The sequence below is a fragment of the Mobula hypostoma genome, chromosome 6 (assembly GCF_963921235.1).
Source record: "Mobula hypostoma chromosome 6, sMobHyp1.1, whole genome shotgun sequence".
Classification (NCBI taxonomy): Eukaryota; Metazoa; Chordata; class Chondrichthyes; order Myliobatiformes; family Myliobatidae; genus Mobula; species Mobula hypostoma.
In genome coordinates, this window is record NC_086102.1 from 81,082,942 (window position 1) to 81,104,269 (window position 21,328).

Genomic DNA, 21,328 nt, shown 5'->3' on the forward strand with positions numbered 1-21,328 from the left:
TGATTAGAAAAGTAAATAGTTAAAAAAGACAAATATTCGCATGAAATCACTGACTTACAGTTTGAAGAATTGTTTCATCCTCTGACATGGGCTCATCTGCCATTTGCTGCCCATCCTGCTGCAAAATTTAAAGACAAAGACATGTATTAAATGGCGAAAATATAAAATCATAAATATTAATTGACATGGTCCTAATTTTCAGGCATGTCAGTTTGAATCTTTAAATCTTCTAAATACTGCTTAATCTGAGTAGTTATAAAATATTATTTCCAACTAAACCTCACCAATCTGCTTAAGTGATATACTTAATAGATTAAGTCTGAAATATATTCAGCTGAAAGAATGATTCTACTTAGATGTACAATGAGAACTTTTCAGTTTCTGAAGCAACCAAGAATTGCCAAAATCCAATGCAAACTGAGTTGATGGGATTTTGCATTGCTTGCAAATCCTACATTGTTATACATTTTAAAAATAATTTTCCATGTTCCAATCATATTCAAGTGAACTTGAAATTAATATATTTGGAAGAAAACTTTCATTCCCATTGAAGATAAACACTTCATTTATTACAATTTACATGGGTAACCTGTAGAATACTATGTCAGAAGCCAATAACGGGGTTTGAAGACCATTTATTCAGCATTGTATTTTACTTCATTTTAGCAATACAGTGGCCTTTCCAGCCCTTCAAGCCACTCCACCCAGCAACCCCCAACAAACCTGATTAACCCCAACCGAATCATGGGATAATTTACAATGACCAATTAACCTACCCGGTACGTCTTTGAACTGTGGGAGGAAACAGGAGCATCTGAGGAAAACCTACACATTCCATGGGGTACAGAGTAGAGTCTCCTTACAGAAATGCACCAGAATTGAACTCTGGAACGCCCCAGGCTGAAATACTGTTGTACTAACTGTTGTGCTACAGTGGCACCAACTGAATTTTCCCTTAGCAGATCAAATTTTTTTTTTATATTTACAAAGGTATTGTTAAATGCAACATCTATACAATTTTCACATTCTACAGAGGCAGCTCTACCAATCAGCAAGATATTCACTTTCAGACCAGATGTTTTCTGGACCCTACACTTTTAAAAGGTTATTATATTTGTCAAGACAGTGGTCTATAAGTACAATTAGAAATTACAATTACATTTTCCAAATTAGATCTGTTAACTCAAAAAGATAATCCAGAAATTTTGTTCAATATAAAAATTATGGCCATGTTTCCTGACGATACTGCAAATTAGTGTGAAGTACAGAGCATAAAAATACAGCATTTCTTTTTAATAAATTAGGAAAATAACTTGGAAGCCTATATGAAAATGTTATGTTCATGTGATTTGTGACGAATAAATGACACTTCAATTTAAACCAATTATTACCAGATCAGTCAATAACCTTGTTTACAGTAGAACAATGTTTTATCCACATATAATCAAAGACCAAAAGAGCTATAAACAGCTACATCTAACTGCAAGTTATTTGTTTCCAGACGTTTCACAAAAATTTTAGTGATTACTCCAAACTGATGTTACCAAAGGAAATTCTGTCGAGATTGAACAGTGCACAAACCTTTGTCAAACTAGAAGACTATCAGTTCACCAAAATCTTCTTTCCACTTAGTAGACAGCTAGTCTCAATTCAAATCCACTCGTTGATGTCATTAAAAATGCACTGAGTATTACTGACAAGTTTTCTGAAACTTACTTCTTGTAATGTGTCTTAGGATGTGGTTAATATTGTTAACATAGTATTCGACAGCAGCTATACACTAACTTGAGGGCAGTCATTGGGGTCCCCTTTAAGACTCATCAGTTCACACATCCCCATAGGATCTTGCCTTGCTCAAATGCTAATACTCTTGTACATCTCTCCCTCACTACTTCTCCCCATCTTTTTCATGCAACTAGAATTGAAGCAGCATCAGAGTGGTCTTATCAATATAAGCAATTTATTGCCATCCGAAAGTATTTGTCCTCTTTTCAAATTCAGTCCTGTCAATCTTAGCATCCAGATTGCTTTTCTACGGCCTTTATTAACCAATGTCAATATTTTTTGAGAATTATGCAACTCTGGTGTGGGAGAGGAAACAAATGCAAGCCTGATCAGAGAGATGTAACAATCACTGAGATATGCATGAAAGATTTTAAAAATCACTTTAATCAAAAACCAGTACACCAATCAGACTGAATAATTTCCAAGCTCAATTTGAATTCAAATTATTTAGTTCAGGAATAACACCTACTACTGTAAATATACAGACACCTTAAAACTCACATGGCAAGACACTAATCCTATGGATTAGAGATAGATTCAGAAACAAGGCCTGGAAGTGAATGAACATTTTGTTAACCATCTATACAAAAATATTAAACTTACAGTGCATTACAGTAAAAATCACTCAGACGGAAGAGCTGAACGAGGTCTTGTCTACTACTGCTAAAAATCTAACTCCAGCACAAAGACAATACACTCACTTGCCTCTTACTTGAGAAACTTTATATCAGTGAAAAGTCAAAATGAAAATCAAGGCATGTACATCTACCAGAATCTAAACAGGAGTAAGACGTCGGAGGCCAACATTCATTAGAATTAGTGATAAGTAGCTTCAAGGTTAGTGACTTGCTTTTGTAACATTGATCTTATCAGTCAATTCAAGAATGTTCTAATATTACCTCCCAGTCCCGAGGTACATTCTGCCTCACCAACTGCAACAACCAGATGGCAGTGGCCTGGGACACCTTCTGATAGCACATGGAAAGTTAGTCATGGCAATGCAGATAATACCCATCCTATTATAGTTTCTGATACAGCATCTTTTGACTTCTAACTAGAAGCAGCACTAAGTGCAGTCAGAATGGACTAACTCACAATTTTAATGTTCATTACCAACATTCACTAATGTTCAAATTGACTATCTAAATGATCAGATCCAGCACTTTAAAACTAATTCAACATGCTACATTAGAAGCATAGATGCTGGAAATCAGAAAAACAAAATAGAATGCCAAAAATGTTCAGAAAGTCAGACAGCTTCTGTGGGGAAGTATTAAATTTTAAATCAATGATTCCTTGACAGAGCTTAACTGAGTCTAAATGTGAGGGCTTCTTTCGGCTCAAAGAACCTCAAGTGTGAGCAAAAGGCCAACTGGTATTCGGACTTCAAACTCCACACTGCTGCAACTCCACTCCCTGATGATGCTGCCCACAACCCCCACAGCTTTGATAGCTAGCAGCTTTGCTGGTTTAAAGTTGTCAACAAAATCCAGGCCCCCAAATTCGTTATTCTACCATCAAAGACCCAAACTGTTTAATAAGTACACAAACTAGTAGCAACACCACACCAAAATCAACTAATATTTAAATTGGAATCACCATACACTATACTAAGAGATCAAAAGTACTGAATTTCTGTCACTCTAGTAGTGAATGATGATGAATAATTAACAAGAGGCTGAGACAGAGCTGAATTCCAGAAGAGAAGAGCTGCCACCTTTGATATTGAAAGAAAATAAACAACTTGGAAAACAACACTTAATGAAATTGAAGTCAAGAGGGATCAGGAGTTTGAGGATGGTAGTGATTGTTGGAGGTCAATCAACATTGACAGGAGTTCCTCAGGGCAGATACCTGATTCAATCCACCACTTAGCTTGATATGCTTAAAGTAGGAATGTTTGCTGCTGATCAATTTTCTACTCTAATAAAATTCTAAGCAACCACGCAGTCTAGGTCCTAAATGGGCTCATAACTACTAAGTAACATCACCATCCCCAAAGATCCTTTGATGCTCAAAATCTTTGTAATCAAATCTCTCACAATCCACCAGTATCATGAACAACCAGCCACATAAATATTACAGCTACAACAGCAAATATAAAGACATGCTATTCTGTGGTAATTCATCTCCTGAATTGCCAAATTCTTTCCAAAGTAAATGTTCCTACTTCGCCCAAGACCACAAGCACATTTAGAGGTTTCCCCATTAACTTTATACAGATAACTATTTATGCTCATTATAGATGAGCATAATGTGAATATTTTAATTTGGCTGACACTGGCCAAACAAAAGATGCTGATAAACTAAAGCACACCTGACACCTCAACAAGTAATCTATGTAATACCAATCTGGTCAAGTGCTCAATATAAAATCAGATTATTCCTGAATGACAAATACGCTAGTGACAAATAAATAATTAGTAAGCAATTGTATCAGGAATTTAAGCACATCATGAAAAACACTTCATTGAAAGAAAAGGGGTCTTCCATGACTTACTTCACATTGTGATTGGATATTAGATGCTCAATTATCAATTGAGATGCAAGTCATTACTCATTTTAATCTTTGAACCAATACAATCTCAACAGATCAGTTTTTTAAAAAAAAATGCTGTTCTTGAGAGCTGCATCTTTTATACTATTTTTGAACATTACAGGCCCTTCAGCCCACAATGTTGTGCTGACCTTTTAACCTAATTTAGATTAATCTAACCCTTCCCACCTACATAACCCTCCATTTTTCTATCATTTGTGTGCCTCTCCAAGCTTCTTAAATATTGCTAATGTATCTGCCTCTACCACCACCTGCGGGCAGCACGTTCCATGCACTCACCACTGTGTAAAAACACTTAGCTCTGACAACCCTACTATATTTAAGCAAGGTCATTGGTTATAATAAACAAACAGCTAACACTCAACTGCAAACATTTTTATTGTTTATTTAGAGATATGGCAGTGTTACAGGTCCTTCCAGCCCATAATCTCGTACTGCCAATTACACCCAATTGACCAATTAACCCATATGTCTTGGGAATGTGGGAGGAAACAAAGCACCAGAGGAAACCCATGTGGTTGGGGAAAAAAATATACAAGCACCTTCCAGCCAGCAGTGGGAATGGAACCTAAGTCACTTGCAGTGCAACAGTATTACGCTAACCATTATGCTACCGCCCAAAACAGATACCAGTTGACTACAAAACCTAACAGCAGAAAACAGCTGATCTGTTGATCAGGATAAAGTAAACAAATTGTTTTGACGTATGTAAGGCAAATAAAGCTAATCTTTGAATCTGTAAGTATATTTTAAGACAACTGATGTGAGAAATAGTGGTAGGCTACTAAGCTTTTAAAATTTCTCTAAAACTCAATAAAATCATGTCTCATTTTATACTTCAAGTCTTTAATTATACACAATGGCTATATTGTTCTAAGCATCCATTCTTAACTCGATTAATTGAACTCCTTGCACATCACCTCAGTGCTGCTAGTGAGAAACATCACAGTCTTTATTGGTATGTTGCATTTCTGCTGTCTCATTGAATCGCATGATGTTGTTCCATACTCGGGTCAGATATGGGCAAATCAAGGAGGTACTAGCACAATCATACTGTCACCTCAAAACCAGAGAATAGGCAATCAAACTTAAGGACAAGTAGCCAGTAAACAAGCCTTATGAAAAGTATTAAGTGTCATGACTAGAAAGGCCTGAAGAATGGGGAAGACAAGACCAATACAATGAAAATATAATTACTGGTTGAAAATGGACCAAGGTCTGTCCAATTTACTCTTTACTATCCTGATACAATACAAAGGAGTTGTTCACGAACACAATAATCATGCTCAATTAATAAATTGACAGAGACGGTCATTACTGCAGCAAAACTCTCTAGTAATTGAGTTGCTTGATAGTGATGGAGCTGGACTTATTGTTATGTTTATGCCTGGACTTGCGTACTGTTGAACAGTGCTCAGTGCAAGTGATTACACTGGACATTTTTTTACTGTGATCGCAAGACCCTTTTGACCATTTGTAATACAGAAGACTGCAAGTCTGGTTCACTGGCAAGACCACAGCAGGGGAGCTGCATTGCCTCAGTTGTAGAGTAGGCTAGGCTTAGGCTGTGGGATCACTTGTTGCAGCCCATCAATACTGGGTTGGGGACTGCCCTTCTGGTATCTCCTCGGTGAAAGAACAAGCTGGACCAAGATAACTTGTCATCAATCTAGTCATGCCACACAGGGGTTTGGGCTATATTATTATAATTTTTCTCTTCATGAATTATGTTTTACTGAAATTGACCATATGTGCTATTTGTGCTATGTGCAATGTGCTTTTGGTAATGGCCCCAGAGGAACACTTTTTCATTTGACTATATTCATGTATCATTGAATAACTAAATTTGAACTTGAATCAAAGGTCCTACAAACATGCTACAGTTTTCATGTTGGAACATTCAACCTTGTGAATTGCTAGTACTGGAATAAAATGCCCTTTCTTATCTTTGAAAAGTGGCCAGAACCACAGCTACCAAAATTGTATAAACCACACAGACAGGAACTTCATCCACCAACCTATGCAAATCAACAGGTGACTCCCCCTTCAGCAACCCAGACTCTAAGATTTTTTAGTGTACTGGACTGCAGAATGGCAATAAATCTTTGAGTAGAAGTCTCTGGCTCAATCTAAAAACCGGACAACAAAAAACAGTTTTGTGATAGTGAGGGGTCAAGGGAATATTGATGAATATACTTAAAGAAAAAGATTACATGGGTTCTTCCACTTTTGATAACTGCGGTTATGAAGAGAAAAGATATTTCCAAGGCTTTCTTTGTCAATGACTCTGGAGAAGACCATAACAGAAAGGAGTAGAATTAGGCCATTTGGCTCATTCAGTATGCTCTGTCATTTCATCATGGCTGATCCATTTTTTGCTCTGAAACCCATTCTCCTGCCTTCACCCCATAAACTTTTGTGGCCTGACTAATGAAGAACCTATCAATCTCCATGTTAAAGAAACAATAATCTGGACTCCACAGCCACCTATGCCAACAAATTCTACAGATTTACCACCCTCTGGCTAAAGAATTTCCTCAGCTCCATGCTAAATGGACATCCATCTACTGAGGTTGTGCCTCTGGTCCTAGGTACTCCCACTATAGGAAGTATCCCCCACATACCCACTCTACCTAGGTCTTTCAACGGATTTCAAGGAGATGCCCCTCCCATTCTTCTAAATTCCAGTAAGTGCAGGCCCAGAGTCATGAAACAATCAAGAGATAACCCTTCCATTCCTGGAATCATTCTCTTGAGCCTCTTGTGAACCCTCTCCAATGTCAGCACAACCTTTCTTGGATAAGGGGACCAAAACTGTTCACAATACTCCAAGTGAGGCTTCACCAGTGCCTTATAAAGCCCCAGCATTACATCCTTGTGCTTATATTCTAGTTCTATCAAAATAAATGCCAACATTGCATTTGTCTTTCTCACCGCCGACTTTGTGCAGGACTCCCTAAAGGATTACTTTAGGGAGTCCTGCACAAAGTCCCTTTGCACCTCCGATTTTTGAATTGTCTGCCCATCTAGAGAATAGTCTACGCTTCTGTTCCTTCACCGAAGTGCATGACCATAAATTTCCACCTGCTATTTTTTTTGCCCATTCTCCTAATCCGTTTAAGTCCTTCCACAGCCTCCCTGCTTTCTCACCTCCTGCCCGTGTCATCCGCAAACTTGGGCATAATACCATTAATTCTATCATTCAACTCATTGACATATAACGTAAAAATAAGTGGTTCCTATACTGACTGACCCCTGCAGAATACTACCAGCAAACTACAAAATCCGCCCTTTCTTCCCACTCTTTGCCTCCTGCCAATCAGCCAATCCTCTATCCATGCTAGTTTTTAAAAGCTTCCCAATCAGTTATCTACCCACTAATTTTTGCACTTATATGCTCTTTTGCTTTTATGCTGTTTTCATCTTCCCTTGTCAGCCACTGTTGTCAACCTGCCTTTGGAAAACTATTTCTTTGAGATACATCTATCCTGCACCTTCTGAATTTCTCAAACTTTAGCCATTGTTGCTGTGCTGTCATCCCTGCTGATGTCCCCTTCCAACCAACTTTGGCCAGCTCCTTTCAAATGCCTCTGTAATACTGATACATCCAACTTCGCTCTCAAATTGCAGGGTGAGTGATCTTTATCTTACAGCTCCACAATCAAATCCAATTCATTACACAACAACCAATACAGAATGCTGTTTTCCCTATTGGGCTCTAAATGCTCTAAAAAGCCACATCATAGGCATTCTACAAATTCCCTTTCATGATCCAGCACAACCTGATTTTCCCTAGTCTACCTGCTATTGAAATCCCCCATGACCATTATAATATTGACCTTTTGACATGCATTTTCTATTTCCCATTACAATTTGTAGGCCACATCTTGGCTACTGTTCAGAGGCCCGCATTTAACTACTAACAGGATCTCTTTACCCTTACAGTCTCTTAACTCTACCCACAAGGATTTTACATCTTTCAATCCTATGTCACCTCTAAGGATTTAACTTTTTCCCAATAGAGGCACCCCAACCATCTGCCTACCTGCCTGTCCTTTCAAAACAACGTGTATCCTTGGATGTTAAGCTCCCAACTATATTCTTCCCCAACAGCTCTAGCAAACATAGAGGAATAAACTCAATTTGCCATTTTTAGTAACAAGACTGGTCACAAATTTCTAAAAGCCCAGCCTGTCAAGCTCAGCCAGCAGAAGCTTTCTGGGAAATCAGTGGTGCACATCACAGCTGAAAACTCTGACAGCCTAAAGTAGTTTTACTTAACTAATTACACAATAAATTATACTGACTTATTCTGCCTGTGAACACCATTGTGAAGAGATCAAGGCTTCAGGACAGCTGAAGGATTAATAATCATATTCCTTTAGCAAACGAAAAACCATTAATTAAACTGTTGGCTCATTCAAACAAGAAATAGCAAAATGATTTTTAATCAAGAACAAAGTATTAATTAAGACAATACTTAGTGAATTTCAGTTGAATAATTAATGTTGTTAAACTAGTAAATTAGTTCTTTGAAGTATTCAAACCAACAAAACTCAAAATGCAATGATGAACAAGACCTTCAAACTATTCTCAAGGCATGACCTTACAGATGTTCTCAGAAGCCTACAACAAAGGAAATCCTCAAATCCTACAAAAACATTTATGAATAGTGGAATTGTTTCATATGAAAACAGACAAATTACAAATGCAACGGGGCAATGAATTTATTATTCTACCCGCAATAAATATCTGCACATCCATTACCCAAATTAAAATCATTCCATTAGAAAATGCAAGCTATTTTTGGAAACTGCCATTTACACTTCCATTGCATATTACTATGCATCTTTTAAAACCAATTCTATGTTATATAGAAATGTTCCAAAGTGTTAAGTATACCTCATACTGTGAAGAACTGTTAAGTTGTATAGCAATACTAGCCTGACATCGAGTGGTGGAGTCACGTAGTGTTGTGCCCCTGTTTGGGCTCTCAGTTGGTTTCTGGCTGTGCAGAAGTTTACTTAGGGGAAACGATGTTGACTGTGAGGCAAAAAGATACATAAAGAGGAGAAACTTCATCTTATGCAAAAGCCAATGAACAACTTTAGGCAGAGTATATGTACTAGGAGATTTGCACTTCGCATGTTATCACTGTTATAAAAATATTAATAATGTCTGAATGCATAGTATGTAGCAATTCTGTTTCATACAGTGGATTCCAGTTAATTGGAAAATCGGTTAATCAGGGAAGCAGTTTATTTGGGACAACTCTAAAAGTAAAAAAGCTAAATCGCGAAAATAGGCGGGAGAATATTGCCAAACAACTCTTAACCAGCAGTCATGTTCACTTGTGTGGATTTAGACACACTGTGCTTAGAGAGATCAGTTTCTAAATAGCATCAGTTGTGTGTCTTTTCAAAAAGTGGCGATTTTTGTCAATGATAGTTGGCAAGAAATAAGCAGCAAGACAATTTGGAACTGTTTTGCCCACTGCAGTTTCAAGCACTCAGGCTTGGAGATGCTAGAAATGAGTGAAAATGAAATGATTTCACTACTTCAACAAGTTTGGAATTACTAAGAATTTGAAGGTATCGACAATCATCTTAAATATTACAATGAAAATGAACATTTGGAGGATGCAATCATCTAAAGAATGGTACAAAGGCAGTCTATCTGCACTGATTTTACTCATTTACAGTCAATCATAAGAACATGACAGATTAATTCCTCCGTCAATAATTATTAATAGTGTTGTGGTACTGTTGTAGTTTTGGTAGTGTTCTAATTTGTCTGTATTTCATTTGAATATACAAATTGTTACTCAGGTAAACGATGATTTATCATTTTTTTTTAAATGCCTTGTAACTACTTCTATGAAACTTCAGCTAATTGGGACAACCGCTTAAGTGGGCCAAAGTGTACAGGTCCCGATGTGTCCCAATCAACCAGAATCCACTATATTTACGCTATCTTGATTACTACATTTTTATGACAAATGAATAGAAATCAGTACCAACGCAATATATTAAAGGAAGCAATTATGCCAAAATCATACAAGTGTTGTAATTTTGAAAAGCTAAATTACTAAATATAGCACTTCCATTCATGCTAATTCTGTCGAGAATAGAAACCACCCTTCAGCCAATCGTGTGCATCAGCCATCAAAAATTTATCTATACTCTTCCCATTTTCCAGCATTCTAGCTATAACCTTTCATGAGAATGTAATTCAACTGCACATCTAAGCACTTCTTAAATGTTCCTGTACCGCCGTCTTCCCAAACTATGCATTCCAGATTTCAACCAACCTTTCGGTGAAAATTCTACCCTCCCACTCAGACCTCTCAAACATATACGCTGACACCTCGGCAAGGGGAAATATTTCTTATCTACATATCTATGTCCCATGTAATCTAGCTACTTTTGTCAGGACCTCCCCTCAGCCTTTTCTCCTTCAAACAAACTTGGCCTATTCAGTCTCTCATCATCACTGAAATGCTCCATCTTAGGCAACACCCTGCTAAACTTGTGCAAGTTTTTTCTCCCCCAAACGATATACAAAAAGTTTAGGACACTGTAAAGTTGGTTGGTGGCGCAGTGACATCAGCGCCGGACTCTGGAGCAAAGGTTCACGAGTTCGAACCCAGTCGGGCTGCTCCTGGGCATGCTTTCCAGCTGTGCCAGGTTGAATGTCGAGCTCTCAACTCGGCCTCGTTAAAAAAAAAAGATTGCGCTGTGAGAAGGACGTGGGGAACCACTCACAGGATCTTTCCTCCAAGACAACCACTTGAAAAGTGGTCACTGAGGCTCTGGCAGAGTATGGCACACAAAAAAAGTTGAACAATATAAAGCATACCTGCAGTTCAAAGTTACTAATTATCTAGAAATTCACTTGCACAACTGCAAAAAAAATTTTTCTCATGTTGTCAATTGTTTCATTGACAAATCTCTACTCTTTACATTGGTATATAAACAGCAACATCTTCTAGAGATAAGAAATCAGAAATAGACTTGGCTGCAGACCTCAACACCTATACCATCCCCAGCCAAAAAACAGTTCCAACATATTGCAAATAGAAGATTGTGACTTAAGCAGCCACATGGAATATCTCCAGCCTCAAACAGGCCATGCCACGAGGCTGACATCAATTCAAACAAGTCATTTCAAAATAAAACTTGGAACAATATCAGTCAACTATGTTGTTGTTTAGCTTGAAGATATGAGATACCAAGATCCAATAGTATAAGAACTTTATAAAGGTACAGTTGCTAAATGTTGAATAATTCAATAAAAGCCTAAAGTGTCCCAGGTTTTAATCAGGTTCAGAAATTTCAAAGTTTGAAGGCAACAGCAAAGTGCTAAGACACAGTTTTGCATAAGATGTCATGCAAATGAAAACAAATCAATAAATTAACTTCAAATGGATTCCAATTCTATTTTTGTAAGACAAAAGCAACCTTATAGAAATTACACAGTATCAAACTTTTCAGACATTGAATTAAAACTAAAGAACACAAAAACCTGAAAAATAGACTGTGAATGTAAAGTCAAAATGTAGATCCTTGAAAATTTAAACACCAGAAATGCTATAGATGCTGGATTCCTTCGTCTCCAGCCCTTTACCTTTCCCTACCTACCTGGCTTCACATATCACCTTCTAGCTATCCTCCTTCCCCAACCCCTCCCTCCACCTTTTTATTCTGACGTCTTCCCCCTTCCTTTCCAGTCCTGAAGAAGGGTCTAGCTTGAAATGTCGACTGTTTGTTCATTTCCACCAACGCTGCCTGACCTGCTGAGTTCCTCCAGTGCGTGTTGCCTTGAAAACTATGTTCTTTACTGACTGAAGGCTACATCATGTACTTGGCTTTGTTTGTAATCATGACTGAGACGGATCTCCCAGCCTATTTAACTGAAGACACAAGACACCCTATTAACAGTGATAACGATAAAGTTAAAGCAGACCAGAAAGCCAGACCCTCCTCGTCCACCCCACCCACACACTAGGATACAAATTCAAAACCTGAACATGCAATAAAATGGGGGGGGGGGGGAGAGAAAGGGAGAGGAAGAAAGTGTAGCGCGAGTGTGTGTGAGAGAGAGGGAGGACGCACGCGTGTGGAAGCGAAAAGGAGGTGTGTTTAGTGACAGTATGTGGGGACAAATGCGGTGAAGGGAAACAAAATGAAAATGTATTGGGGAGGGGAAGTGAGGAGACCGAGAGGAACGTATGAGACAAATGGGGAAAGCAGTGTAAAACGTCCCCTGTGGGAACCGGCGAATGGAGGGGAGGGGTAGCCGGAGATTGGAGGGCGTGGGGATTGGGCACTCTGCGAATGGGGGGGGGGGAAGAGAGAGATGAAAAGGAAAATAGTTCGGGGTGCGAGGGAAGATTGAGCTCGGAAGCTGAGGAGGAGAAAGGTGGTGGGAAGACGAGGGACTAACGGAACGTGTCTCGGGAGGCGGGGGAAATGACTCCGAGAGTGGGGGTAGAAGAGGCTGAGTGTCGATATTGATGGGACAGGAGGTTACTCGGACCGTGGAGAGACGGGACGAGGAACAGCGGGGCGCGGACAGGAAACAAAAGTTCGCGTCGGCCTGCCAGGGGGGTAACGGCTTACCTCGCTCTCCTTCTCCACGGCCAATTTCTGCCAGGGGTTCACCAGCTGGGCGAGCGGCATCTTCCCGGGAAGGGGCAGGGGCAGGGGCAGGGGCGGGGGCGGCCGCCTGGCGCACGGGACGGAGCGGGCGGGGGGGCTTGAGCGCTGCGGTTCCAGTCGGGTGGAAAGGTGCCACCGGCCGCGCTCTTCCACGCCTGTGCGACGTAGTTAGGCCTCGGGTCCCTCCCGTGCGTTTCCGTTCCCGGGTGCCGGATCAGCAGCCGTCACCCTCCCCTCCCTTTCTCTCCGCGCTCGCCTGCCGCTTCCGCTCTCAATATGGCGATCGCTCGCAGCACTACCTGTGCGCTAAAGCGAGGCCGTTGCGCGTCACCCCAACGGCATTCCCCCTGAGGGGCGTGGCTACACGCGTCTGCCAATCATCGTGGCCGCCAGGTGAATCGAACGCCAAGCGGAGGGAATGTGCATCTGCACTTGACATCCGGTACACCTGGATCCTGCTCCAAACATACAGTCTCTTGTTTTGCCACATCGTTCAAGGGGAAAGCAGCCACCTGAAACGATCTAGAATCAACTAGATCTGTTGCAGAATACAGAGGGAAGCAAGGAAGGAAAATGTTGGGAACTTGGTGGAGATCTTTGTATTATCTTCAGCCCTCTTTCGTTCAAGAATCACAATCACGCGCTGGGTGTTGCTTTGGATTTCCACCATCAGCAGATTTTCTCGTTTTCAGGCTTAACAAAAGACCATAAGACATAGGAGCAGAATTAGGCCATTCAGCTCATCAAGTCTGCTCCACTATTCCATCACGGCTGATCCTGGATCCCATTACACCATTGGCACATGTCATGAAATTTGCTGTTTTGCGGCAGCAGTACATTGCAATGTATGATAATTTTAAAACTATAAATTACTTTAAGTATATATATAAAATTAAATTAAATAAGTAATGCGGGAAGAGAGGAAAAATGGTAAGACAATGTTCCTGGATTTATTGTCCATTAAGAAATGTGATGGAGGAGGGGGAGAAACTGTTCCTAAAAGGTTGAGTGTGTGTCTTCAGGCTCCTGTGTCTCCTCCTTGATGGCAGCAATGAGAAGTGGGTTTGTTCTGTCTGATGGGGGTCCTTAATGATGGACGCCGCCTTTTTGAGGCATTGCCTTTTGAAGGTGTCCTTGATGATGGGAGGCTCGTGCCCATGATGGAGCTGGTTTTACAACTTTCTGCAGCTTTTTCCAACCCCGTGCGATAGCCCCTGCATACCAGAGAGTGATGCAACCAGTTAAATGCTCTCCACGTTACATCTGTAGAAATTTGCAAGTGTCTTTGGTGACATACCAAATCTCCTCAAACTCCTAATGAAATGTAGCCACTGCTGTGCATTCTGTGTGATTGCATCAATATTTTGGGCCCAGGATAAACATTCAGGGATGTTGACACCCGGGAATTTGAAACTGCTCACCCTTTCCGTTGCTGATCCCTCGATGAGGATGGGTGTGTGTTCCCTTGACTTCTCCTTCCTGAATTCCACAATCAATTCCTTGGTCTTACCGATGTTGAGTGCAAGGTTTTCGTTGCAACACCACTCAGCCAGCTGCTCTACCTCTGTTATATTTTGTAATTCTAAAACATAAGATCTAATTGAAAGAAATTCTGGGAAAACCTGTGTACTTTCTTAATTTTACTTTTAGCGAGGTGCGCACGTACAACATGGTGGTGTGATTATGTGTGCCACTCATCTATATATTCATTGAGTCATCTATATATGCACACACGGAGTATACTATACAATACAACTACTATACACGTACACACAGCGTAGCAATTTTTAAAAAATCTCCCATTCAGGCCTAAAGATTTAATCACCATGGAGGATTTTGTAGTCTTTTGGGATAACATCTTTCCTGACAAGGGCGGTCACTCTGTTTGACAGGTGAGACTTGTGGCTGTGAAACAATTTCAGGTTCTGGCACCTCCTCTATGGTGGTTGTAGGAGTTGACTCTGGGACTGCAGGAAGTGGTTCTGGCAGCTCTGGACACCTTTTTTCTCTAACAATTGACTCTGATCTCCTCAACTGGTCAAGGTATCGTCTCCAGATGACAACATATACAATCTCCACTGTGAAGGAAAGTGGTCCAGTCCTGTCTTTAATCTTCCCAAGTACCCATTTTTGATCACCTCTGTAGTCCCTTGTCAGGACTGCTTGTTCAGGAGTGAAACTTTGAGCCTCCTTGTTTGAGGAGCCCTCAATTTGTCTCAGATCAATTTGTCCTGCATACCTCTTCTCAGCTTGTGTTTTAGGAGATCCTGAAGGGACAACCCAGGAATAGCATAGCTGGTGAGTTGTTGGTTGAGGAGTGTGCTGAATTGCAATATGCAAGGAGGAAATTAGCAGGCGTCTGATTCAGTGTTTTGCTGACGTTGCTCACAGTGCGTTCTTTAGACTCTGGGCAAACCTTTCCACCAAGCCATTTGTAGCTGGGTGGTATGGCGCAGATGTAATATGTCTTATTCCATTCATTTTCAGCAATGACTGAAACTGCGATCCATTGTCAATGACTAAGTGTTATGGAACACCAGTCCTTGAGGAGAGGTTTCTCAACACGTAAACAGTGTGTTAGGCTGTAGTGGAGGCAATTGGGAACACTTCTGGCCACTTTGTAGCTGCATCCACTACTACCAAGAAATTTGTGTCCATAAATGATCTAGCAAAATCCACATGAATCCTCTGCCAGGGCAATGCAGGCCATTCCCAGGGATGGAGAGACACTACTCTTGGCACCTTCTGGATATGTTGACATACCGAACACTGCATGGCAAAGTTCTTGATTTGCTGAACTATCCCAGGCCGTCAGGAAAGGCTTCCAGCCAACATTTTCATTTGACCACGACTAGATGACCAGCAAGTAACTATTCCAACACTTTAATTCTCAGCTTCAACAGCTTCAAAGGTACAACTCTCAATCCCCACATTGGAACATAAGAAGTAGGAGCAGGAGTCAGTCATCTGGCCTGTCGAACCTGCTCCACCATTCAATAAGATCATGGCTGATCTGACCATAGACTCATCTCCACCTTCCTGCCTTTTCCCCATAACCTTTAATTCCGCTTCTAAGCAAAAATCTATCCAATCTTGTCTTAAATATATTTACTGAAGTAGCCTCCACTGCTTCAGTGGGCAGAGAGTTCCACAGATTCACCACTCTTTTGGAAAAACAGTTCCTCCTCATCTCTGTCCTAAATTTACTCCTCTGAATCTTGAGGCTATTCCCCTAGTTCTAGTCTCACCTACCAGTGGAAACAACTTTCCCGCCTCGATCTTATCTATCCCTTTCATAATTTTGTATGTTTCTATAAGATCTCCTCTCATTCTTTGGGACTCCTGCAAGTACAGTCCCTGGTGACTCAATCTCTCTTCATAGTCTAACTCCCTCATCTCTGGAATCAACCTGGTGAACCTCCAAAACCAGTATATGCTTCCTCAAGTAAGGAGACCAGAACTGCATGCAGTACTCCAGGTGCGGCCTCACCAGTACCTTGTACAGTTGCAGCGTAACCTCCCTGCTCTTAAATTCAATTCCTCCAGCAATGAAGGCCAATGTTCCATTTGCCTTCTTGATAGCCTGCTACACCTGCAAGCCAACCTTTCGTGATTCATGCACAAGCACTCCCAAATCCTTCCGCACAGCAGCATACTGCAATCTTTTACCATTTAAATAATTATCTGATAAGGCATAAGGCAACTTCCGTCAAGGGAAGTTCATCCCTGCGATGGTAAAAATGGAAAAGGGATTCCATGCACATCCGTTCCTCATTGTCACTGTTCTGTTTTGTAACTCCCAAACATAAAAAAGACTAATTGAAAGGAAAACGCAGAGCCAGGATAACTTGTGTACGTTCTTAGTTTTACTTTTAACAAGGCATGCTTGTATGAAGTGGCGTGATTACACACACCATTTACGTACTTTTACATATAACCTGCAATGTATTATGTAAACAACAAAGAATGCCTAATCAAACAATATATTTACAATATTACTCAAATATTTCTGAAATATTAAATACAGAACAATCTTGCTGCTGTATGACTCCTCGTCACCATCTGAAATTCTGCCAACAATAGTTGTGCCGTCAGCAAATTTATAGATGGCGTTTAAGTTGTGCTTAGCCACATGGTCATGGGTGTAGAGAGAGCAGAGCAGTGGGCTAAGCACCCATCCTTGAAATGCGCCATTGTTGGTAGGTACAGAGGAGGAGATGTTATTTCAGATCTGCATAGACCGATGTCTCTTGGTGAGGAAGTCAAGGACCCAGTTGCAGAGGGAGGTACAGAAGCCCAGGGTTTGGAGTTTGAAGATTATGTTGAACGTTCAATAAACAGCAGCCTGATGTAGATAGTACTATTGTCCAAGTGATCCATGGTGGCATGGACAGCCAGGAGACTGGAAATTAGTGAGTGTTGTTCCTTTGCTTAAGAACAGCAAAAGAGACAATCCAGGAAAATATTGAAGATATTTCAAAAAGTTTGGATACTAGGGCTATCATGCCTTGAGGTCCTGCACACAAATTTGGCTGAGTTTTTTTGAGGAAGTGACCAAGATGATTGGTGAGGGTAAGGCAGTGCATGTTATCTCCAAGGACTTTAGTAAAGCATTTGCCATGTCCGTTATCGTAGGCTGGTCCAAAAAGCTAAGTTATCGTAGATCTACCATCATTTATTAGATTGGCTTGGTTAAAAACGGGTATTGATAGAGGGGTATTTCTAAGACTGAATGCCTGCAAGGCTGCTGGTGTTCCGCAAGGAGGAGAGCTGGGACTTCTGTTGTTTGTACATATAGATAAAAAGGAAATTGTAGATAATCTGATTTATAAGCTTGGAAGTGACACAAAAAATACTGAAGTTGTGAATAACATAGAAGGTTGTCAGAGGACACAGTGAGGTATAGATTGGAAGTTTGGGCAGAGAAACGGCAGATGGAATTTATAAGAGAGCTAGGACCTTTGACCAATGCCACCTGGCCACCCCCAATTTAGACCAAGGGACAATTTACAATGACTAACTCACCCTCCAACCGGTAATTCTTTGGACTGTGGGAGGAAACCGGAGCACCCTGAGGAAACCCAGACGGTCACGGGGAGAATGTACTAACTCCTTACAGGCAGCGGTGGGAATTGAACCCTGGTTGCTGTTACTGTAAAGCCTTGTTGCTAACCACTATGTGACCATATTTAATCCAGATGAGAATGAGGAGATCAATTTGGGAGGTTAATGAAAGGGGAAAGTATACAGTTAATGGCAGGTCCTTTGGGACTATAGGTGTACAGAAGGTCCTTGAGGTGCAAGTCCATTGTTCTTGCATAGGGAGATGCACAGAAGTACATCAAGTGGAAGAGGCATGGAATACTTGCCTTCATTGGTCAAGGCAACAAACATAAAAGTTGGGAAGTCATGTTTTAACTATTTAACAATTTGGTTGGGGCATATATGGAGTAGTTTATGCAGTTCTGGTCTCCCTAATTTATTATTGTCACATGTACCAAGATACAGTGTAAAGCTTGTTTATACAGATCAGATCATTAGTGCCTTGAACTAGGTAAATCTATACCAATGCAGAATAAAGTGTAAAAGCTACTGAAAGAGTTTAGTCTAAGTAGATGTGAAAGTGGAACGTTATAATGAGTCGTGGGGTGAAACCAGTTGAAATGTATCTTTCTCAGCAAGTTGCAAGCCTTGCCAAACAGTGCATTCATAGAAAGCAATTCATGATTATATAGCACAGAAATGGACCCTTTGGCCCAACTTGACCATGTTGATCAAAATCCCTATCTAAATTAATCCAACTTACCTGCCTTTGGCCTATATGCCCCCTAAATTTTTCCTATCCATGCACTTTATTCCAACAGAATGTTTCTTTTAAAAGATGGTAATTGTCCCACCTCCACTGGCAGTAGGTTACATATATCCTCCGCCCACTGTGTGGAAAGACTTGCTGTTCAGATCCCCTTTAAATCTTCCCCTTCTCACCTGAAATCTAGTTTTAGACTCTCTACCCTTGGAAAAAGCCTGTGACTGCTCACCACCATTAGGTCATCCTTCAACTTCCTTTACTCCAGGGAAAATAGTCCCAGTCCATCCAAACTGATAACACTAGTGCTCCCATCTAGGCACTGTCCTGTGAATCTCTTCTGCACTCTCTCTACTTAAACACATTCTTCCTTTAGCGTGATGACCAGAACTGCACTCATTACTCCAAGTACAGTCTAATCAGTGTTTTGTACATTTTAAATTACTGAATGCCATCTAGGAGTGGAGAGTTGCCACTTGGGAGCAGACTTCTTGCCATCAAAGAGCAGGTAGTTATGGTTGTGAGTTGACTGCATGAATCTGTGCAGGTCTGGAAAAATAATGTAATGTTATTCACATCAGACAGCACAGTAATTGGATGCTAGGTTGTGGGATAATGCCAGCAGTACTGTAGACTAAATCCTGTTCTCTTTCAGTGTGTTAGCATTTTTCTACAAACCATTGGTTTTCCTTTTGTAAATACTGAAAGAGAGAGATCTCCTACCAGTGGGCAATAATCAGAAGTAGTAACTGAGTAAAGCAATTTAAAATTAAATGGGAGAGCATTGTAGTGTAGTTAGTGTAATGTTTTACTGCTATAGCTGTAAGACCAGGTTTCAATTCCTACTAGCGCCTGTAAGGAGTCTGTACGTCCTTCCTGCGACCACGTGGGTTTCCTCCAAATGCTCTGGTTTCCTCCGACAACCCTACAAATCAGGGTGAGTAAGTTGTGGGTATGCTATGTTGGTGCCAGAAGCATGGCAACATTAATGGGCTGCCCCAGCGCATCCTCAGTGCAAACAATACATTTCATTGTATGTTTCAATGTACATGTGATAAATAATGCTAATCAATCTTTAATCTATCTAAAGAGCTACCTCAAAGTAAAATCATGTCTGTAAAGTTCCTAAGTTTCCTTAAACAGAAATAGTCACAATATTATTTTTGTTAACAAATTTCTCAGGCTCGGTTCACAGAAATATACTACAGTGATGATGAAAAAGCACTCAGAGAGTCTCCCATTTTCCCTCTTTCTTTATATTCCCTGTTTTCCTGCAACTTATTTACTTCCACATACTCCCATCAGCTTCCCTATTATATTTTTGTTTGGTCGTTAACCTACCCAAAGGGATAAGAAACAGTAGCTCATTATCAAGTCTTTGGGATGTTGAAGGAAATTGGAGCTTCCAGACAAAAGCCAAAGAGCCTGCAGACATCAACCGAGTTCAGGGTTGAACCAGGTTGGTTGAACTGCTGTCCCACCATGCTTTTATTGTCAGTTATTGTTCAGCAGCCAGGTTAATAGCAGACTTATGTTTGCCAACGTTTAGTGTAATGTCCATCCTCTTGTATATTTAAGTGAATAAGCTGATGAGGATTTGAAGCTTGTCCTCCAAAATCACATGTACCATATGTGTTGTCTCTGAATTGTAGCACAATGACTGATATTGGGATCGTTAGGGACTATTCTGGAGTTATGTGAATATAGTAGATATTAATTCAAATACTAATTAGTCTTCTCTTCTTATTGTAAATTGTAAGCAGTGCATCGAAGTTAAAAGCACAGACTGGCCCACAGACTAAGAACAGTGATTTGCAAAATGGCGACCATGAGACATTTACATATATGTCAGCCAAAGTGTTAAGACAATGGGGTTGTGTTAATTGGCCTGCAGCAATCCAGGCAACATGAGCTAAGTTGTTTGTACCATTGTGACTTGAGTTCAAGCTGGCAGACAAGGCTGATGTTGTCAGATTGCATATCAAACATGGTCACTAGTATATCCTAATAGATGAGATATTTGTGTACTCAGAAAGTCAGCTCACACAAACACTAATCTTGGGTGACTAGCCCTCACTCTTCAGTAGTTTTAGATTGTCTGTGTTAAATAATTTCCCTGTGTTTCACTCCGGAGAAACATTGTATCATTTCTTAATGCATGTATGCATTTCTAAATGACAATAAAAGAGGACTGAGTGTTCTCATAATCTAATTTAATTTAATTTCTCCCAATAAGGGTGTTTGAACATTTAGAACAGTCTCCCTCTGTAGATATGTAATTCAAGGGAAATATTGCCAACCCAAAATATTGAAGTAAACAATGCTATTATAATTACTGAAATTATATTGAATCACCTGCTGTTACCTTTGATCTTAATGTGATGTACATTTGAGTTTGTGAGACTCTACTGTGAGAGGCTTAAGGAGAATGACTGCTTGTTGTGATAAATAAGAACTTCTATATCAGCAGGTTCAGTGTCTCTCTAGTGTTTTCGAACACAGTCACAACAGAGGTGACCT

At 40.3% G+C, this 21,328-nt stretch overlaps 1 protein-coding gene across 4 annotated transcripts in view; it reads right to left on the reverse strand.

Moving 5' to 3' along the window:
- Nucleotides 1–13,351, reverse strand: part of LOC134348140 (ribosomal protein S6 kinase alpha-3) — a 136,599-nt gene extending 123,248 nt beyond the window's left edge. The window contains exons 1-3 of one of the 4 annotated variants that reach the window (XM_063051082.1): nt 12,964–13,351; nt 9,287–9,385; nt 59–115 (exon numbers count right to left, since the gene is read on the reverse strand). In XM_063051082.1, the coding sequence (XP_062907152.1) occupies nt 59–115; nt 9,287–9,385; nt 12,964–13,023 (216 nt within the window). In that variant the 5' untranslated portion in view covers nt 13,024–13,351. Of the gene's footprint in view, nt 1–58; nt 119–9,244; nt 9,386–12,963 lie in introns of all 4 variants that reach the window. The other 3 variants (XM_063051081.1, XM_063051080.1, XM_063051084.1) reach the window with 3 other exon arrangements.
- Nucleotides 13,352–21,328: the final 7,977 nt, after the last annotated feature.